This window comes from Buteo buteo, chromosome 4 (genome assembly GCF_964188355.1).
Source record: "Buteo buteo chromosome 4, bButBut1.hap1.1, whole genome shotgun sequence".
Lineage (NCBI taxonomy): Eukaryota > Metazoa > Chordata > Aves > Accipitriformes > Accipitridae > Buteo > Buteo buteo.
The window spans coordinates 53,828,077-53,843,643 of NC_134174.1; the positions used below are offsets into that span (position 1 = coordinate 53,828,077).

The window sequence follows — 15,567 nt, forward strand, 5'->3', positions numbered from 1 at the left end:
GTGGCTCCGGCTTGCCGCCAGCAGTCCCCACCAGCCAGGGCACCCCGGCCCTGAACTGGCTGACCCCATGCACACCAAGGGACTCGGCCAGCTCTGTGGCAGCTCGGGCTGGCAGCCAGCCCGCTGGCCGCTGTGGCTGCAGCCACCGTGCCGGGCTTTCCGAGGCTGCCCTGGCAGCTTCCCAGCCCCGGGAGCAGGGATGGGGCCGCTCTGAGCCTTGAAGCCCTTGCTCCTGGGCACAGGGTGAGGACACAGGGGACACTGTGCCTTTGCTCTCTGTGTTTCTTTCCTCCTGTGGTTTCCAGCAAATTTTTTTAAAGGAAATAAAAGGGAATTTTTGCCAGCGACCCACACTCTGTACTGCCCAGCCCCCGGTGAGCCAGCTACCAGGCAGTGCCACCCCTCTCCTTGCACAGCCCTGCTTGTCCCCACCTTGCCGGCAGACACCAACCCAGGGTGGGGGGCTGCCAGCACCCACCTCAGCCCTGCACAGCCAGGACAGGGTGGGTTGTACCCACACATGACGGTCCCCACACGTGGAGGAGCTGCCGGGAACGGCGGTGACGTGCTGGGGTGGCCCGAGGCCAGGGGCCGTGGCGAGGCGCGTGCCGGCAGAGGCTCGCTCCGCCGTGGTCGGGGTTCAAGGGATGCCGGATGGTGGGGAAGATGCTTTCCGCGTGAGATTAGCTTCGCGCCCTGACATTTCCACCGGCAGAGCCGCGAGTGGCTGGGACAGCTCCCAGCTGGCAGCACCACCGGCGCGGGGGCAGGCAGCCACCGCCATGGGGTCGTGACCGGCTCCACCGCCGAGCTGGGGGACAGCCAGGGGACACGGGGCAGCCGCGCGAGCCCTTCAGCGCGGGCTGGGGCGAGGCAGCCGTGACCGAAACCGCCGGCGGGGGTGGCGGAAAAGCACCGTCCCCGCGCCCACCCGCTGCAAAGAGCACGGGAGCCCCACAAACTGCGGCCCCGAGAGTTTGAGGGGTTACAGGGTGGGAGTGCGGAGGCACACGGGGCTGTTTCCCGGACGCTGAGGGACGACGCAAAGCAGAGGAACCAAAGGCAGGTCCCAGCCGCCTGCCCGCGCCCCCGCAGCGGGGCAGGGCAGGAAGCCCCCAGCCCGCCAGGGCCGGCAGCGCAGCCACATCACAGCCCCGCGTGGGGCCGGGAACGTGGCCCTGCCCGCGCACCGACAAGGGCCCCGCTGTTCGGGCGGCGGCTGCTCCCCGCAAGTAAACAGGGTCCCTGCCAGCACATTCCTGCCCTCCGCCCTGCCCGACCCCTCCTGCCTGCGCCCCCACCCACCCACTGGGGACACCCACCGCCTGGGAGGGGTGAACAGCCCCACGGCGGCAGGGACCATGCGCGGCAGCCCCTGACACGCAAGCCCTCCCCGGCACGCAGGAGCACGGAGAGCCACAGCCAGGCCAGGCACAGTAAAATAAATGGTATTTATTAGCAAAATAAAGGACAGAAACTCTCGCTCGCAAGGCCCTGCCAGGTGGCCAGGGCCACCCCGCACGACCCTGCATGCTCGCTGCCGAGCTCTCCGCATCCCGCTGGCTGCTCCTGCTGCAGCAGGCAGCACCAGGGGTCCTGCCCCGGGCAGGATGGGCAGCGCTGCCTGACGGCGACAGCATCTGCACGGCACCAACAAACCTGCGCGCGTCCTGCTCAGCCCTTTCGGTGGAGCAGCCCAGTGCTTTTGGATGCGGTGCAGGATCCATCCCAGCTCTGAGACGCAGGGTGCCCTGCCTGCCCGCAGAGAAGGGCCCGGGCACCCCAGGGGGTTCTCAGTGGGGCTGAAGGTGCAGTCTTCCAGCTCAGTCCCGGCCCTCCCAGGCATCCTCCCGCTGCTTGTTCTCCAGGCGCTTCCTCTCTGCAGAGACAAGAGGAGGATCAGCCCCACGCCTCCATCACCCCACAGCCACCCACTTCCCCGCAGAGGTTGCCGGAGCCCACCCTGGCACAGCCCCCTCCCACCAGCACCCTGTGAGAAGGGGCATCCACGAGGAGGGTACCCCCACACTGCAGCCCCCCCAGGCATCCAAATCTCACCCCGGGCTTCTTGCAGCTTCCTCCGCTCAGCATCTCGCTGGGCTGGCGTCTGGTTGCTGCGTACCCCCAGGGCACCGATCACCAGCCGCCTGGCCAGGGCGGCCGATGTTTCAGGGCGCTCCTTGGCTGGCTGCAGGTAGTCTGGGTGAGCAGAGATGGGGGACATCAGTAGGGGCATCCTGGGAGGGATGGGGCAGCCGGCACGGCTCCGCTTAAGCACTGTGGAGCCATGCCAGCTGCCCCATCCCTCCCCAGCTATCAGGATGAAGATGCTGCAGCACAAGCACCATGGCACAAGTCGGCACAGGGCAGCATCACTCACCAGCGTACGCTCTGGCTTTGGCTTTAGAGGCATGGGTGCCCTGGGAGAGCGGGCGCGTCTTCACCAGCAGGTGCTTGGTGCTGAGGGCATCGCGTGCTGCAGGGAGAGAGCAGCAGTTTCTGTGTGCAGGGCCAGCCCCATGCCCACGATCCAGCTACAGGAGAGGCAGGGATGCCTCCCCTCTGCCTATCCCAGCCAAACTGGGAGCAGTACCTGTTATGGGGCTGGAGAAGATGCCCAGGGCGTGCGTGTCATCCACCCACTTAATATCAAAGCCTTTTTTCCTGCCAGAGAGAAGGAAGCTCAGCAAGGCATCGGCACCAAGTGGGGAGGGGTCCAGAGCAGAGCCCAAGCAGGGGACGGGGCATTGCCAGCAGACTCACTGGTAGCTGCAGAAGACACGCAGCAGATCCTCAGTGCGGAAATCCGAGGGGAAATCATAGATCTCGATGACGTGGGGCAGCTCGGCATCACTGAGGTCTGGCGCGGTGGGCTCAGCCCCATAGTAGTCGAAGCGGGGTAACTGCCGGCTCTCCCGGCGCTTCTCACCCCCCAAGAGCTGCAGGGGTGGGAAAGGCACAGCACTGAGCAACCCATGCCCACCCATCCCACACCAGCTCCGAATCCATGGCAAGCAGTCCTCAGGAAGTTGTCCCACCCCCATGACCTACCCCAGCACTGCAGATGGATTCATGGCATTGAGATATTAGGAGTTATCGACCAGGGCTTTCATACCATGCACTTGCTTTTCCCATTACCAGCATCCCTTCACTTGCTGTGCTCTGCAGTCCCACCGGGGACACAGTAGGAATGACACTGCTGAGACAGCCCATGCACCTCCAAGCACACCCCTCCTTCCACAGTGACATGCTGACCTTAAATACATTTTGGGAACAACAAGGAGCAGAACAGCAAGGCCAGGAAGAAAGACTGACGTGTGCCCGCCATGCAGGAGCACCAGTCTCAGCATGCCCTGGCTGCATCACATGCACTGTAGCCCTTTAGGAAACGCAGCCCTTTGGCACCCCAGACACCAAGATGGAAAAGCCAGCACTCCCCTGAGGAGCAAGTTCTGGTGCTTAATCACATGCGCGGCTAAAATTTTATGCCTTATTTCTCATTTGAATTTGTCTGGCTTCGCTTTCCAGCCGGCGGTTTTTGTTCTGCCTCCCCGCTGGATTAAAGAGCCTTCAGTCCCTGGTCCCCTCCCCATGATGGCACTTACTCACGCTAATCAAGTCCCTTCTCAATCTTCTTCTTGATAAGCTAAACGGGTCGTGCGTGTTTAGTATCTCACAGCGGGGCACTTTCTCCAGCCCTAAAAGATGATGGCTGTAGTGCTTTTCTACCTCTCCCATTTGTCAACCTTCATTTTAAAACATAGGCAGCAGTCTCCCACTGCCACGACACAGGGGTGAGCCGCACCCTGCTCCCCTTCACCCCGCAGCATCGGTGCCAATGGGCACCACTTGCTGCACCTCTGCTTTCCAAACTGTGCCGTGCTGGCAGCCGAGGAGATTCACGGCCCCACTCCGGCTGTGACACGGGGCCAGGCGCAGCCCGAAGTCAGTGGTGGCTCCCCTGTCCCTGCTGAAGCGTGGGGCCGGCGCGGTGCCGGGGAGCGGGTACATAACTCAGCCGGGTTCCCAGCCCGATCCCCCAAGCGATCGTAGCAGAGCACACCACGGCTGGAAGGTTAGAGTCCATAAATCCCAGCCAGCTCAGTCAATAAAAAGTGCTCGTTCCGACAATTTTATGGGGAAGATGGATTCACGGCAGGTGAGGGGGTGCTGCCAGGGCGGCTGGATGCCAGCGGAGGGTAGAGCTGAGTTATGGAGCTCACGGGACAGGCTAGCACTGCCACCTGCCCCACCACCACCACCCATTATCCGAGCCCACCCTGTGGGCAGGGGACTCATCGGGCACCCCCTGCCCACTCGGGGGGAGTCGAAGGAGCCGTTCCCAGGCAGGATGAAGCCCTGTGGTGCTGCTTGAGGGAGCAAAGCACTCGGGTAATGCCAGGCGCCGGGAAGATGATTAGAGAGCAGGAGCACAGAGTGCCGGAGCGGTCCTTGACCTTCACAAATCACGGAGTGTGGTGGGGCGGCAAGGACGGGAGCCGTCTGGCAGCCGGGCTCAGCCACACAGCAGGCACGACTCAACAGGTCCCCCTGCGCTGCCAGCCTGGGCACGCAGCGTGCCTGCAGCCCCCCAGCCGTGGGGCAGGGCAGGGAGCGGGAGCTGGGGTACGGACCCCAGCCCTGGCAGGCACCCGGCACTGGGAAGGGTCTGCTTGAGGGATGGACAGATGGACAGCGGAGGTGGGAAATGAAGCCTGCCGGTCATGCCTCGCGGCTCTGTAAAGACGCACCCTCACCAGAGCACGTTAGAGGGGTCCGTGGCCGCTCGCTTACACTCCGGCTCACTTGCCGGGAGCGCACCTCCAGGCTGGAGGGGAGGTGTGCGCTGGCGCGCACGCACCGCAGCCCCCGGCACGCATGCACCACAGCCCCCGCCCCACCATGCCGGCTGATGGAGAGTCCACCAAGCCTGCAAGGAAATGGTTGCAGTGCTTAATTACCCTCTGCGTTCAACCTGAATTTGTCTGGTTTCAGCTTCCAGCCAATGGATCTGGCTAAGGTGTTTTTTCCTGCTAGATTAAAGAGCCGTCCCCTATCAGAAATCTCTCCTCCACACAGAACGTCATAAATCTTGCTCTCTGCCGGCTATCCACAGCGCATAAGGATTCGGTTACGAGGAAAAACGCTACTAATTTTCTTGTCTTTTTTGTTAATTAACAACAGCTCCATCTCCCCAAGAGCCTGTACCCTCCCTGAGCAGCCGCGTCCACCTGACGAGAGCTCGGAGGGCTTGGGAAGCACCAGGCTCAGCATGGGAATCTGCAGGGGGGTGAAGATGGCAACTTTTAAGTGATAAATCCCTTTTTCAGGTTCTTATTCACCCATTTTGGGAAGCTCCCTGGAAAGCTCAAACTTTGCTCAGAGCTTGTGCACAGGGGAGCTAACACGGATGCTCCAGAGCTGTTTGCAGTTAGCACCGGTGCTGCATGGCACAACCTTGCCCGCAGCATCCTACGGCTGCAGCGTAACACTGGCCCTCCCTGACCTGCCTCCCCAGCGGGGCCAGGCAGCCGCTCTGCTGTGCCTGCAGATGAAGCCGTGCCCCCGTGCCAGCCCATGGAAAGCCAGTGCCAGTGCCACGTGTGCCAGCTGCCATCGGAGCAGCAGCGCTGTCCCCGTCGCACCGGCACTCATCGCAACCTCCTGGCTGGAGGGTGGGGGACCGCAGCTGTGGGGAGCACAGCCTGGCAGGGATGGAGGTACGCAAAGCTCTTCCACATCACCCTCTGAGCAGCCCCAGAGGCAAGCCTTGCCTGCCCCACACCCTGTCCCAGCCCCACACCAGGCTTGGCAAGGGCACGCCAGCCTGAGCACGGCCCCATGGACAAGGTGGGTACCAGTGCTCCTCAGTAGTGATGCTCTTGATCTCATCCCTTCCCAGAAGCTGTTATCAGGCACCATCCGCCACTTCACACCCTGCTTCCAGCCGGGGGTGGACGGACGCTGGCTGTAACAATATTAGCGCTGTTTGTTACATTGGGCACATTAATGTCATTCGGAAAATTACTGGTTTGACGCTACTGATTTAAAATGCAATAAGGGATATCCAGCCTCACTGCAGAAGCCGAGCTTTCCTCCCGAATGGCAGGAAAACGGCGTGGGTCCCGGTGCTAAGCAGCTAATTGTAGTAAATTCAGCCGCACGTGTGCAGGAGGGGATGGTAATGAGCCACAGCTGATTAAGAAGCCGTAGTTTCGAGGAAACTTCCCGTTGCTATTTCAATGGGAGCCCATACGTCTCGGCCCATTTCTTTATCACCAGCCCCAGTTTCACGAGGGTGCAGTTGCAGTTTACAGCGCTCGAGCAGGTTTTACTGGGTGCGCTTTATGCAGTATAGAGAGATCTCCCCTAGCCTTCACCGGCACCAAGGGACAGGATGGGAACCACCCGGGGGGGGACAAGGTGGAGATCCCAGGAGTTTTGGCACCACAGGCAGCTCCTGCCCTCAGGGATGGCTGGCAGTGACAGCAGGCAGCACAGCCAGGCTGGCCACGTGCACCGAGTGCAGCCTACCCCCCCAATGCGCCCACCCCAGAGGACACGGGGACAGCCGAGCCCCACAGACCCCTGTCCCTGCATCCCAGCAGGCAGCAGCCACTGTCCCTGCAAACCCCCACGGGCGCCAGCTCGCAGGACGTACCTCCTCCAGCAGGCGTGGGTCCAGGCAGTCCCCGTCGTCATTGAACAGCGCGTCCCAGCTCTCCTCGGCACCTGGGCTGGCCTGGCTTGGCGTCCCGGCACTGGCCTGCTCTACCTTTGGGGAGCCGCTGTGGAGACCCCCCTTTTCCTCCTCGGCCTCCTGGCTGCACCGGTGCTGCTGCGGTGAGCCCATGTCCTCGCCTGCCCCTGAAGGCTCCTTGGCCCAGGCCACTGGTGAGAGACCCTTGACGCCGCAGCACAGCAGCTCCAGGTGTGGCGGGGGCTCGCGGGTCTCCGGGGGTGCCCTCTCCGACGCTTCGCTCGCCGGCTCCTCATCAGCATCCAGCGGGCCACTCTCAGCCCTGGCACTGCCATCTGTGCAGGCAGGAGTGCTGCCCGCTCCCTCCGCAGCAGGGACTGGGTCACCCTCCCCACCAGGATGCCCGACACCGGCAGTGTTCTCCTGCTTGCCAGGCAGGAGCTGGGACAGGCTGACAATGCCCTGCCCTGGGGTGCTCTCCCCTGGGAGCACTGGCATGTCACCCGCACCACCCCTCGAGCACCTGGGTTCGCAGCTGGCTCCTCTTGGTGCATCCAAGGTGCTCTCCCCGGCAAGCTCAGCCGTGCCTCCCCACCTCTCCTCCTCCTTCGGCACCCCAGCAGCACAGCTCTTGCTCTGCCCTGCCAGGAGAGACTCCCCACACTCCCTCTCCTCCTCCTGGGCTTTCAGAGCTGCAACCTCCCTTGCCAGCCCGGGTGCACTGCCCTGGTTGCTCAGCCCTGCCAGCTGCAGGACACCCTCTCCTGGGTGCTGGGAGAGGTCCCCAGCTGGATCCGGGGTGCTGTCCCCCAAATGCTCTGACACGCCACTCAGCCCTGTCCGACACACCAGCATTGGGATAGCAGGGGGTGTTGGGCTAGTGGGGTTGCCCCCGGGCTCAGGGGTAGCCTCCATGGCCCCAGGCTGGGCACTCGGTGGGGATGGAGGGTCAGGCTCGGTCCTCATCATCCGGTGGCTGCGGCTGAGCTCCCCGAGTCCTTCATCATGGGATGCTTTGTCCTGCCCGTCGCAGAGCTGGGCAACAGCCGCATCTGAGCAGGGCTCCCGCACGCTGGGTGATGCCCCCGGGCCCCTCGGCACAGCAGGGCAGCTGCCTCCCGGCCTCCGGCAGCACCCGACAGAGGCTGCCCGCGGCTCCTTCGGGCCAGCATCCACCTTGCTCTCCCTTCTCACCGCTCTGCCCGCCTGTGTCCTGGCACGAGGGCTTCGCCTCTGCCCCTCGCCGCTGCCCCGGCAAGCGTCCTGTGCCAGGCGGTGGTTCTCAGGCTCCTGGCGATGCCCGGCCAGCGTGTCACCCACTTGCGCAGCTCTCTCCCGCCGCGCTTTGGGCACGTAGAGGGCCATGTCGGGCTTCCTGTGGCGCGGCCGGCCACCCTCCGTCTCCTGCTGCATGGTGCCACCGCTGCCTGCCAAGGAGAGACAGCGTCACTTCCCTGCCCGCAACCCAGTGGACCCACAGCCGGGCACGTGGTAGGCAGCCCCTGCCCAGGTCAGTGGGTCGGGGTCCCAGCCTGGCGCCCACCCTGGCTCCCACGGCAGCCGGCACACAGCGATGGATAGCAGAGACCCAAAACTGCCCCCACGGTAGAGGCTCTGCAGATAGGGTTTGGCACCCGGAGCTCCCCACAGCCCTACAGCCTTCGGTGGGGTGTACCGGGCTTGGGGGAAGGAGGGAAACCCTGCCAGCGTCACAGGGATGCCTGCCCCGCTCCGGCAGCTAGTGCCTGGGACCCCCCAGCCCCAGGGGCCAGCAGCCGCGGCCAAAGCAGGACACAGAGCCCTTGCACCATTCATGCATCAAAAACCGCGGAGAAGCCCGCAGCAGCCGCGGAGCACCAGAAACCAAACCTGAGGCCAGGGACACCCCGGCGCGGGACCACAGCTGCCACCCGGGCACGCCACAGCCCCGCTCACCTGCTGCCCCGTCCCGGCAGAGATTTATTTTTCATCATCTTTGGCAGCAGCAGGCACGCCGCGAGCTGCCAGGCCCCCCTGCCCCTATAAATATGCATCAGGCAGGGTTTATGGAGACGGATGGCGTGGGGGGCTGCGCTGCGGTTGAGGGGAAGGCAGAGCGGGGCTGGGCTGGGGCCCCATGATTAATCACTGCCCACTCTGTTTAGGGGGATTCATCACAGGCCGCTGTCAGGTAAATCACTGGAAAAACACCTCTTCAGTAATTAATGTGAAGTGACGGATGGACAGCCCCCAGGCCCATTAATCTGGACCATCAGCGCCGACCGAGATTATGAATGTCAGGATGCATAAACTGCCGGCGGATCAATAGGGCCAGGAACCCATCCAAGGCTCTCATTTCCGAGGCACCTCCGGTACATTAGCCTCCCCTCCACGCAGCCCCCAACCGAGGCGCGAACACTCCCCGCGGCCCCTCACCGACAGCCGGCAGCGGTGCCGGGAAGGCGAGGGGAGGCCAACCACCGGCTGGAAAGCGGCCGGGGCTACCCGTGCCGCACAGCATCATCCCCTTCTCCTGACGGACCGACGGACGGACGGCTGCCTCGGCATGATGGATGGGTCTCTCACAGCTCTCTGGAAACTGCCGGCAAGCCTGGGCAAGGCAGCGCTCCCCAGCATCACCGCGGCGCCCGTGCCTGCACCTCGTGCCGCGGAGGTGGGCAGCCGCGCTGCTGCCCACCTCCGCGGCACGAGGTGCAGGCACGGGCGCCGCGGTGATGCTGGGCACCGTCCCGGGGCTGCCCCCAACCATTTTTCTGTCTCCGCAGCTCTTGTCATTTTTTTTCCCTCTCTTTGATACACTAATTTTGCTGGCAGAACGATCCCCTTTATCTTTATCGACCGCGAGAAAGGAACGTATCCTACAAACCCTCCAAGGTCTGGATTAGTCATTTTTCAACACCGAGGCGTTATACATTTTCTCGCCAAGCACAGCCCAGGTGCCAGAGGGGGGGGCGGCACCAGGAGCCCCACCAGCACCATTTCCAACCACACAGAGCTTCCAACTGCACCGAAGCACATTCTGCTAAAGGACTTTTTCCTGCCAAGCCCAGAGTCTCAGCCCACGGGACATCACCGAACACCCTGGGGGGATCATGGATCTCCCCAGGGCTCTGCTTCTGGAGAATTGCCAGCACTGGGAGCAGCCAGGAGCAGCATTGCTCCACGCACATCCCGAGTCACCTCCAAGAAGGGCCTTCGCACGCGGGATTTATGGGCTCCTCGAAAGCTTGCTGTTCACCTTGCCTCACCCTCCAAAGCAGATGGTGAGGCATTAGCCAGACGGCTGGTGCTGGGAGCATCCTCTCCCCACACAGCTTTGCCTCTGCCTGCCACACTGCCAGGGAAGAACCTCTTCCCGCAGCCTGGGGAGAAGCACGGTAAGGTGGTGGCTGGCCCACGCTGGCAGGGATGCTGCATCACTTTGTTTTTTCCCCACAGGGCAGCACAGCTCCTGCCCCCAGCCTATTACACACTTCATCGATGCCACGGCCACGCGTCGGCACCGACCGATTTCACGCTCCGGGAGGCAGAGCAACAGCCCTGGCTTCGGGTCTCATTCACACTACGCTGGGCAGGGCAACCCTGCCACTTCCAGACTCCAGAACCAAGCTCACCCCGCAAAGCCAGGCGGTGATGGGCAGCGCATCCCCAAAAGGGCCTGTGCTGCCCCGAGTGCTACCCTGCTTTTCAAAGCCAGCTAGCAAAACAGCTCAGCATTGTGGCACCAAGCAGTGAAAGGCAGCCCCGGACCGGGCACACCACAGTACCATGGTAAAAGTGGCGGTGGGAGCGCTGCCCAGCTGCCTGGCATGTAATGCCTGCCAGCCTGGCGCAACACAGCCTGGCATGGCCAGGGGGATGCTGGAGCCTCAGCCCGGAGGTGGCCAGAGCTCCCCGCGAGCACAGGGTCCCCTCGCACTGTGCTCAGGAACACGCTGCTCATGGGGAGCTTGTGCTCGTGGCATGAGTTTGTGAGGTCTCAGAGCAGCAGCCTGGGCGATGTGCCAGCCTGCATTTCTCCTCTAGTGACCATCTGCAGCAGAGACGGGCAGCATTTTCTCCCTGATTTCTCTCCTCCTCCTGTACAGGGAAGGACCCCATGAACATCAGCAAGACAGGGCTGACCACATCGCAGAGCCCACTTCACACTGCACAGCGCATCGCCAAATTCCTCCATCATCTGCATCCCTGCCCGGTGGGTGAGGACACCTACAGCGCAGCTCCAACGGCAAAGCCAGGGCTGCTGCGAGCAGAGATGCCAGCCACGGTCCCGCTCGCGGAACCCGGGGACAGGCACGGATGCTGGGCTGCGGGGCTCACACAGAGCATGCCAGTTCCCGGAAAAGTTTCGGTGCCACCCAGCGCCCTCGCAGCAGGCTGCCGCATTTCCTGGCAGGGAGCTGTATTTTTAGCCTTCGAGGTTTCTAATTCCACTCAATCCATACTCCCGTCGATAGAGCAGATAACCTTAAAGCCTTGACGGTGAACGGGGATGGCAGCACCGGGGGACCCGGAGCCTTGGGGGACCACGCGCAGCCTCGGCATGCAGCTCGTGCACCTGCAATGTCACTCTTTACAGCCTGCCGCAGATTGGGCTCTTTGGAGGGGAAAAAAAATAAATATAATAACAAGACTAATAAAAAGGCAGGTACAAGGAGATTCTAAACAGCCCCGCTGGGGAACGCGCCGCTCGCAGGGCTCATCCCATGCCAAGCACGTGCTGTGGCACGCTCACTGACTGCACAACACCGGCGCCCGGCAGCCCAGGTAAGGATTGTCAGAGGTTTTGGCTACCCTGCACCTCTCCGCTCTCAGCAGAGCTCCAGCCCAGCCCGCCCGGCTCACACAGCAGGCCAGGAAAGGACCTGGATACCTGGCAGGGAAAGGCAGAGCAAAGGCGAGAACACAGAGCTGCTGGCACAAGGCAAAGCAAAGCACTTAAAGGAGCGCAGAGCCACGTCCCATCCGACGCCTGCCCACAGCCCCGCAGGCTTTAAGACGTCCCTGTCCCCTGCTGCCAGGAGAAAGATCCTCTCCAGCAGCTGAAGCAAACGCTGGCTATGCGAGGAGGCAGCGAAGGCGTCAAAGGCACTGAGAAAAGAGAGAGATTTCAATCGTGCCTTTCATTTGCGATGCTCTTAGGAGATACCTGGAACAGATGCTCTTAGGAGATACCTGGAACAAGAGAAGGGGAACAGGGGGAGGATTTGTAAGTCAATAGTGTCCCCTCACAGCTGCAGGGGGAAAAAGGGACAACAAACCAGCAGAAGGAGTTAACAGCTGGAGGACTAAGAGGAATACAAAGGACTTTACAAATATACCCGGGCAGAATCAGCACAAAAGTGAAAAGGTCTATTAATAAACAAGGAGGGAGAGAAAATTAATGATGGCTCAAAAATAAAGATGACTCAAAAGGGCAAAATTACTGTTTTTAACCAGAAAAATGCAAATGAGGCAGCAGCCTCACAAAAACAGCTGCAGGGAAAGCAAAAACAGCATCTCCACATAGACACAGTCACCTGGCCGGTGTGGCCGGTGCCCGAGACAAACTGATTAACCCACCAAAACATGCACGGTGCTGGGAAGAAACCAGGGCCCTGGTGACAGGCAGAACAAACCAGGCGCTGATTTTCTGTGCAAGAAAGGACAATGAAACCAGAGCCAGGGCAGGATAAACCCTGTGCCCATCCCCAGCACAGAACGTAATGGGCAGAGGAAGGAGCCTGCACACCCACCACGATGAGCTCCTGGATGAAGGACGTTGGCTTGCCCGGCGGGAGTTATTTCAGAAGAACTGCTGGGCAAAGCTTTTGGATAAGGCAAGCGAGACACAATTTAGCTAACTTCAAGGTACCGTTTTACACCATCTCCCAAACTTTCACTTGGATAGTGAATTGTAATTAAATTTGCAGGTGATACTGAGCAGAGAAGTGTTGCAAACACTGACCAGAGCAAAGCAACCATTCAAAGGATCCAAGAAATGTAGGCAGGAAACAAAGCGAGACCCAGTCTGGGAAAATGAGGGTAAAACAACCCAAAGCAGCTACGCGGTGGGCAGGAGCAGCCTGGAAAGCAAGGCCCAGAGCCCTGCGGTGCACTCAGACCGGAAAGCAGGTAGCCAGGGTGACCACTCGAAAAAGTGCAAGGGGCAGAAGCCGGTCACTGGTGCCATGGGCCACCCCAGGGCTGCGACAGCCCCACAGCGGGCAGCACGCTGACCCCTGCAGGTGTCGTGAAGGATGGAGGGGATGCCGAGGGCAGGCAGGCAGCCGTGAAAAACAGCGTCCAGTGCCTGGAAGCACCGGGCATGTGTTTTACGAGCCATGGGAGCCTGGCGCACCAAGTGCCCAGGGATGCTGTATAACTCCCCTGCCCTCGAGGGCTGTCACTGCCAGCATCACCCCATGACTCAGTAAGTTGCAGAGTTATGGGATCTGCAACGTGCCATGTTATCCGGGTGCTCTGGGGGCTGCATGCCAGCGGAGTGGGGGTCAGGGCTGGGACAGGGGGTGAGGGTTGGGGCTGGGGCAAGGGGTTGGGGTCAGGGCTGGGAAACTGGGGTGGGGGTCAGGGCTGGGACACTGGGGTGGGGGTCAGGGCTGGGAAACTGGGGGGGAGAGGGGGGGTCAGAGCTGGGACATCGGGGTGGGGGTCAGGGCTGGGAAACTGGGATGAGGGTCAGGGGTCAGGGCTGGGAAACTGGAGGGGGGTGGTCAGGGCTGGGAAACTGGGATGAGGGTCAGGGCTAGGAAACTGGGAGGGGGGGATCAGGGCTGGGAAACTGGGGGGGGCAGGGCTGGGAAACTGGGGGGGGCTGGTCAGGGCTGGGAAACTGGGATGAGGGTCAGGGCTAGGAAACTGGGAGGGGGGGATCAGGGCTGGGAAACTGGGGGGGGGCAGGGCTGGGAAACTGGGGGGGGCTGGTCAGGGCTGGGAAACTGGGGGGGGGGGGCAGGGCTGGGAGGGGGGTGGGGAGAGCGGGGCAGGGGGCACAGCGTGCAGCTCGGAGACCGGGCAGGGCGCGCACCCCGGGCTGCTGTGCCCCCGCCGCGCCGGGCCGGGCCGAGCCCCTGCCGTTACCAGTGGCCGCGCCGGGTCCCCCGCCGCTCCGCGCCGCCGCCGCCGCTTCCGCCGCGCCGGGCCCGCCCCATCCCGCCCCGCCGCGGGGAGCGCCGGGACCTGTAGTGCGGCACCGGCACCCGCACCGCCCCGCGCCCCGGGCGGCCGCTCCTCCCCCGCGGGGGCACCCCCGTGGGCACACGGGCCGCCACCCAGCCCCGGTCCTCGGCGCCTGCCCGGAGCTGGGACCGGCACGGGCAGCCCCGGCGCCAGCGCGGCCCTTCCTCCCCCGAGCACCGCTCGGCAGCCCGGGGGAAGGGGGCCGAGGGCAGGGTGCTCCGTGGCCGGCGGGGGTGATGGACGCGGGGCTGCAGGAGGGAGAGCGACCCCCGCTCCCGCCGCCGGGTGACCCCCACGGGAGGCTGCCGTGGATTCCCCGTTACCGTTTAATGTCACGCCCTAGGCGGGAGCAGCGGCGCTCGCTGCGGCTGTGCGGGCTGGGCCGGCGGAGCACCGGCGGGGGGGGCACCGGGGGAATTGCCGGGGCCACAGGCACCCCCGGGCCACATCCCGCGCTCCCGCCGCAGGGCTGCGGGCTGGCCGGCGTGCCGGCTGCCCAGACACCCAGGCGGGGGAAGGTGTCTGCGCCGGGCAGGTTTGCTCCGCTTCCTTCCTGGGGTTTGGCGAGGAGCAGCCTGCCTGCGCCCAGCAGATAATGAACGGGGCCCCGGCGCTCGCACGCGTTTGCAGGCAGCGTGGGCAGCCGGGGGAGCGTGTCCGGGACCGGTGCATCCGCTGGCTCCTAATGAAGCACCGGTGCTGCAGAGCACTGCCGAGCCGGGGCCTGCGCCGGCGGGGAAGGATGGGGCGCCCGGAGGAACAGGGCTGGATTCTCCCACAGGCAGGCGTGGGCTGGCGGGGGAGGGGGGGCTGCTCGGGGGGTGCAGGCAGGCGTGGGGCTTGCCGCCGCTGCGGGCTGAGGGCAGAGCGGGGCCGTGACCCAGCTCACTGGGCCACAGGGCTCTCGAAGCTTTGGGCAGGCTGGTGCAGCCACCCTGGTTTGTCTGGCTGATGGACAGGGGGTCTCCCCTCTCCCAGCCCCCAGGACCGGCTTCCTCGCTAGCCGAAGGTCTCCCATGCGATTCCCGAGCAGCTGCTTCCCTCGTGGTGCAGGTGAGGGAGGAGCGATGCCCCATAGCTTGCACACAGCCTGCGTGTGGTGGGATGGGAGGCTGGTGCCCGGGCAGCCGGCAGCCAACGGGACTTCTGCGGCTCCCCAGAGTCGGGACCGCAGCAGCTCCCTGCCACCCTGACAAGGTGTCACTGAGGCATTGCATGGAGCATCAGTGCATGGGGCTGTGCCAAGCATCTTATCCCTCCTTGGGTGCAAGTACAGGGTTGATGCCTGAGGTCTGGGATGCCCTGAAGTACTCTGACCTTCCTGACTGCCCAGTGTGGGTCCCCGTATAGCCACAGGGGCTCAGACCCAGATAGGTAGGGCCATCCCACCCCAGTCGCGTGGCCCCGTGCAGGACAAGGAAGGCTCACACCAGGCAGGGCCACCCGGCACCCCCCGGGGACAAGCCCCTGCCCCAGCCTGCCATGGCACACAGGGAACCGCGGTCCCTCTCACAGGTAATCGATGGCAGCAGATCCTGATCGCTTTCATTATTATTATTTTCTTATGCATGTGCGCACAGGAGATTTATCGCCAGCTACGGAGGCAAAATCAATTATTCATGTTATAAATTAGAAAATGATTTATGTTTGTGGGAGGCCAAGCAGCGTGGAGCCCCTGGCCGCGTGGG

The 15,567-nt window shown here is 63.1% G+C and overlaps 1 protein-coding gene across 1 annotated transcript; it reads right to left on the reverse strand.

The window, feature by feature from the left end:
• Positions 1-1,432: 1,432 nt before the first annotated feature.
• R3HCC1L (R3H domain and coiled-coil containing 1 like) lies at positions 1,433-14,955 on the reverse strand. Its single transcript, XM_075026729.1, has 9 exons — positions 14,659-14,955; positions 13,781-14,181; positions 11,850-11,875; positions 6,662-8,127; positions 2,764-2,939; positions 2,594-2,664; positions 2,381-2,476; positions 2,059-2,199; positions 1,433-1,879 (listed from the first exon to the last, which is right to left on the reverse strand). The coding sequence occupies exons 1-9, from the start codon at positions 14,953-14,955 to the stop codon at positions 1,824-1,826; spliced, it is 2,730 nt and encodes a 909-aa protein (XP_074882830.1). The 3' UTR covers positions 1,433-1,823.
• Between the last annotated feature and the right edge of the window lie 612 nt (positions 14,956-15,567).

Bases quoted from the DNA above. Each gene is read 5' to 3' on its own strand.
- R3HCC1L (XM_075026729.1), bottom strand. From the start codon at position 14,955: ATGGGGCATCGCTCCTCCCTCACCTGCACCACGAGGGAAGCAGCTGCT. The intron at 11,876-13,780 runs GTAACGGCAGGG...CTCTTGTTCCAG, and splicing joins GGGACCCGGCGCGGCCACTG to GTATCTCCTAAGAGCATCTG. The intron at 2,665-2,763 runs GTGAGTCTGCTG...TCTCTCTGGCAG, and splicing joins CGTGTCTTCTGCAGCTACCA to GAAAAAAGGCTTTGATATTA.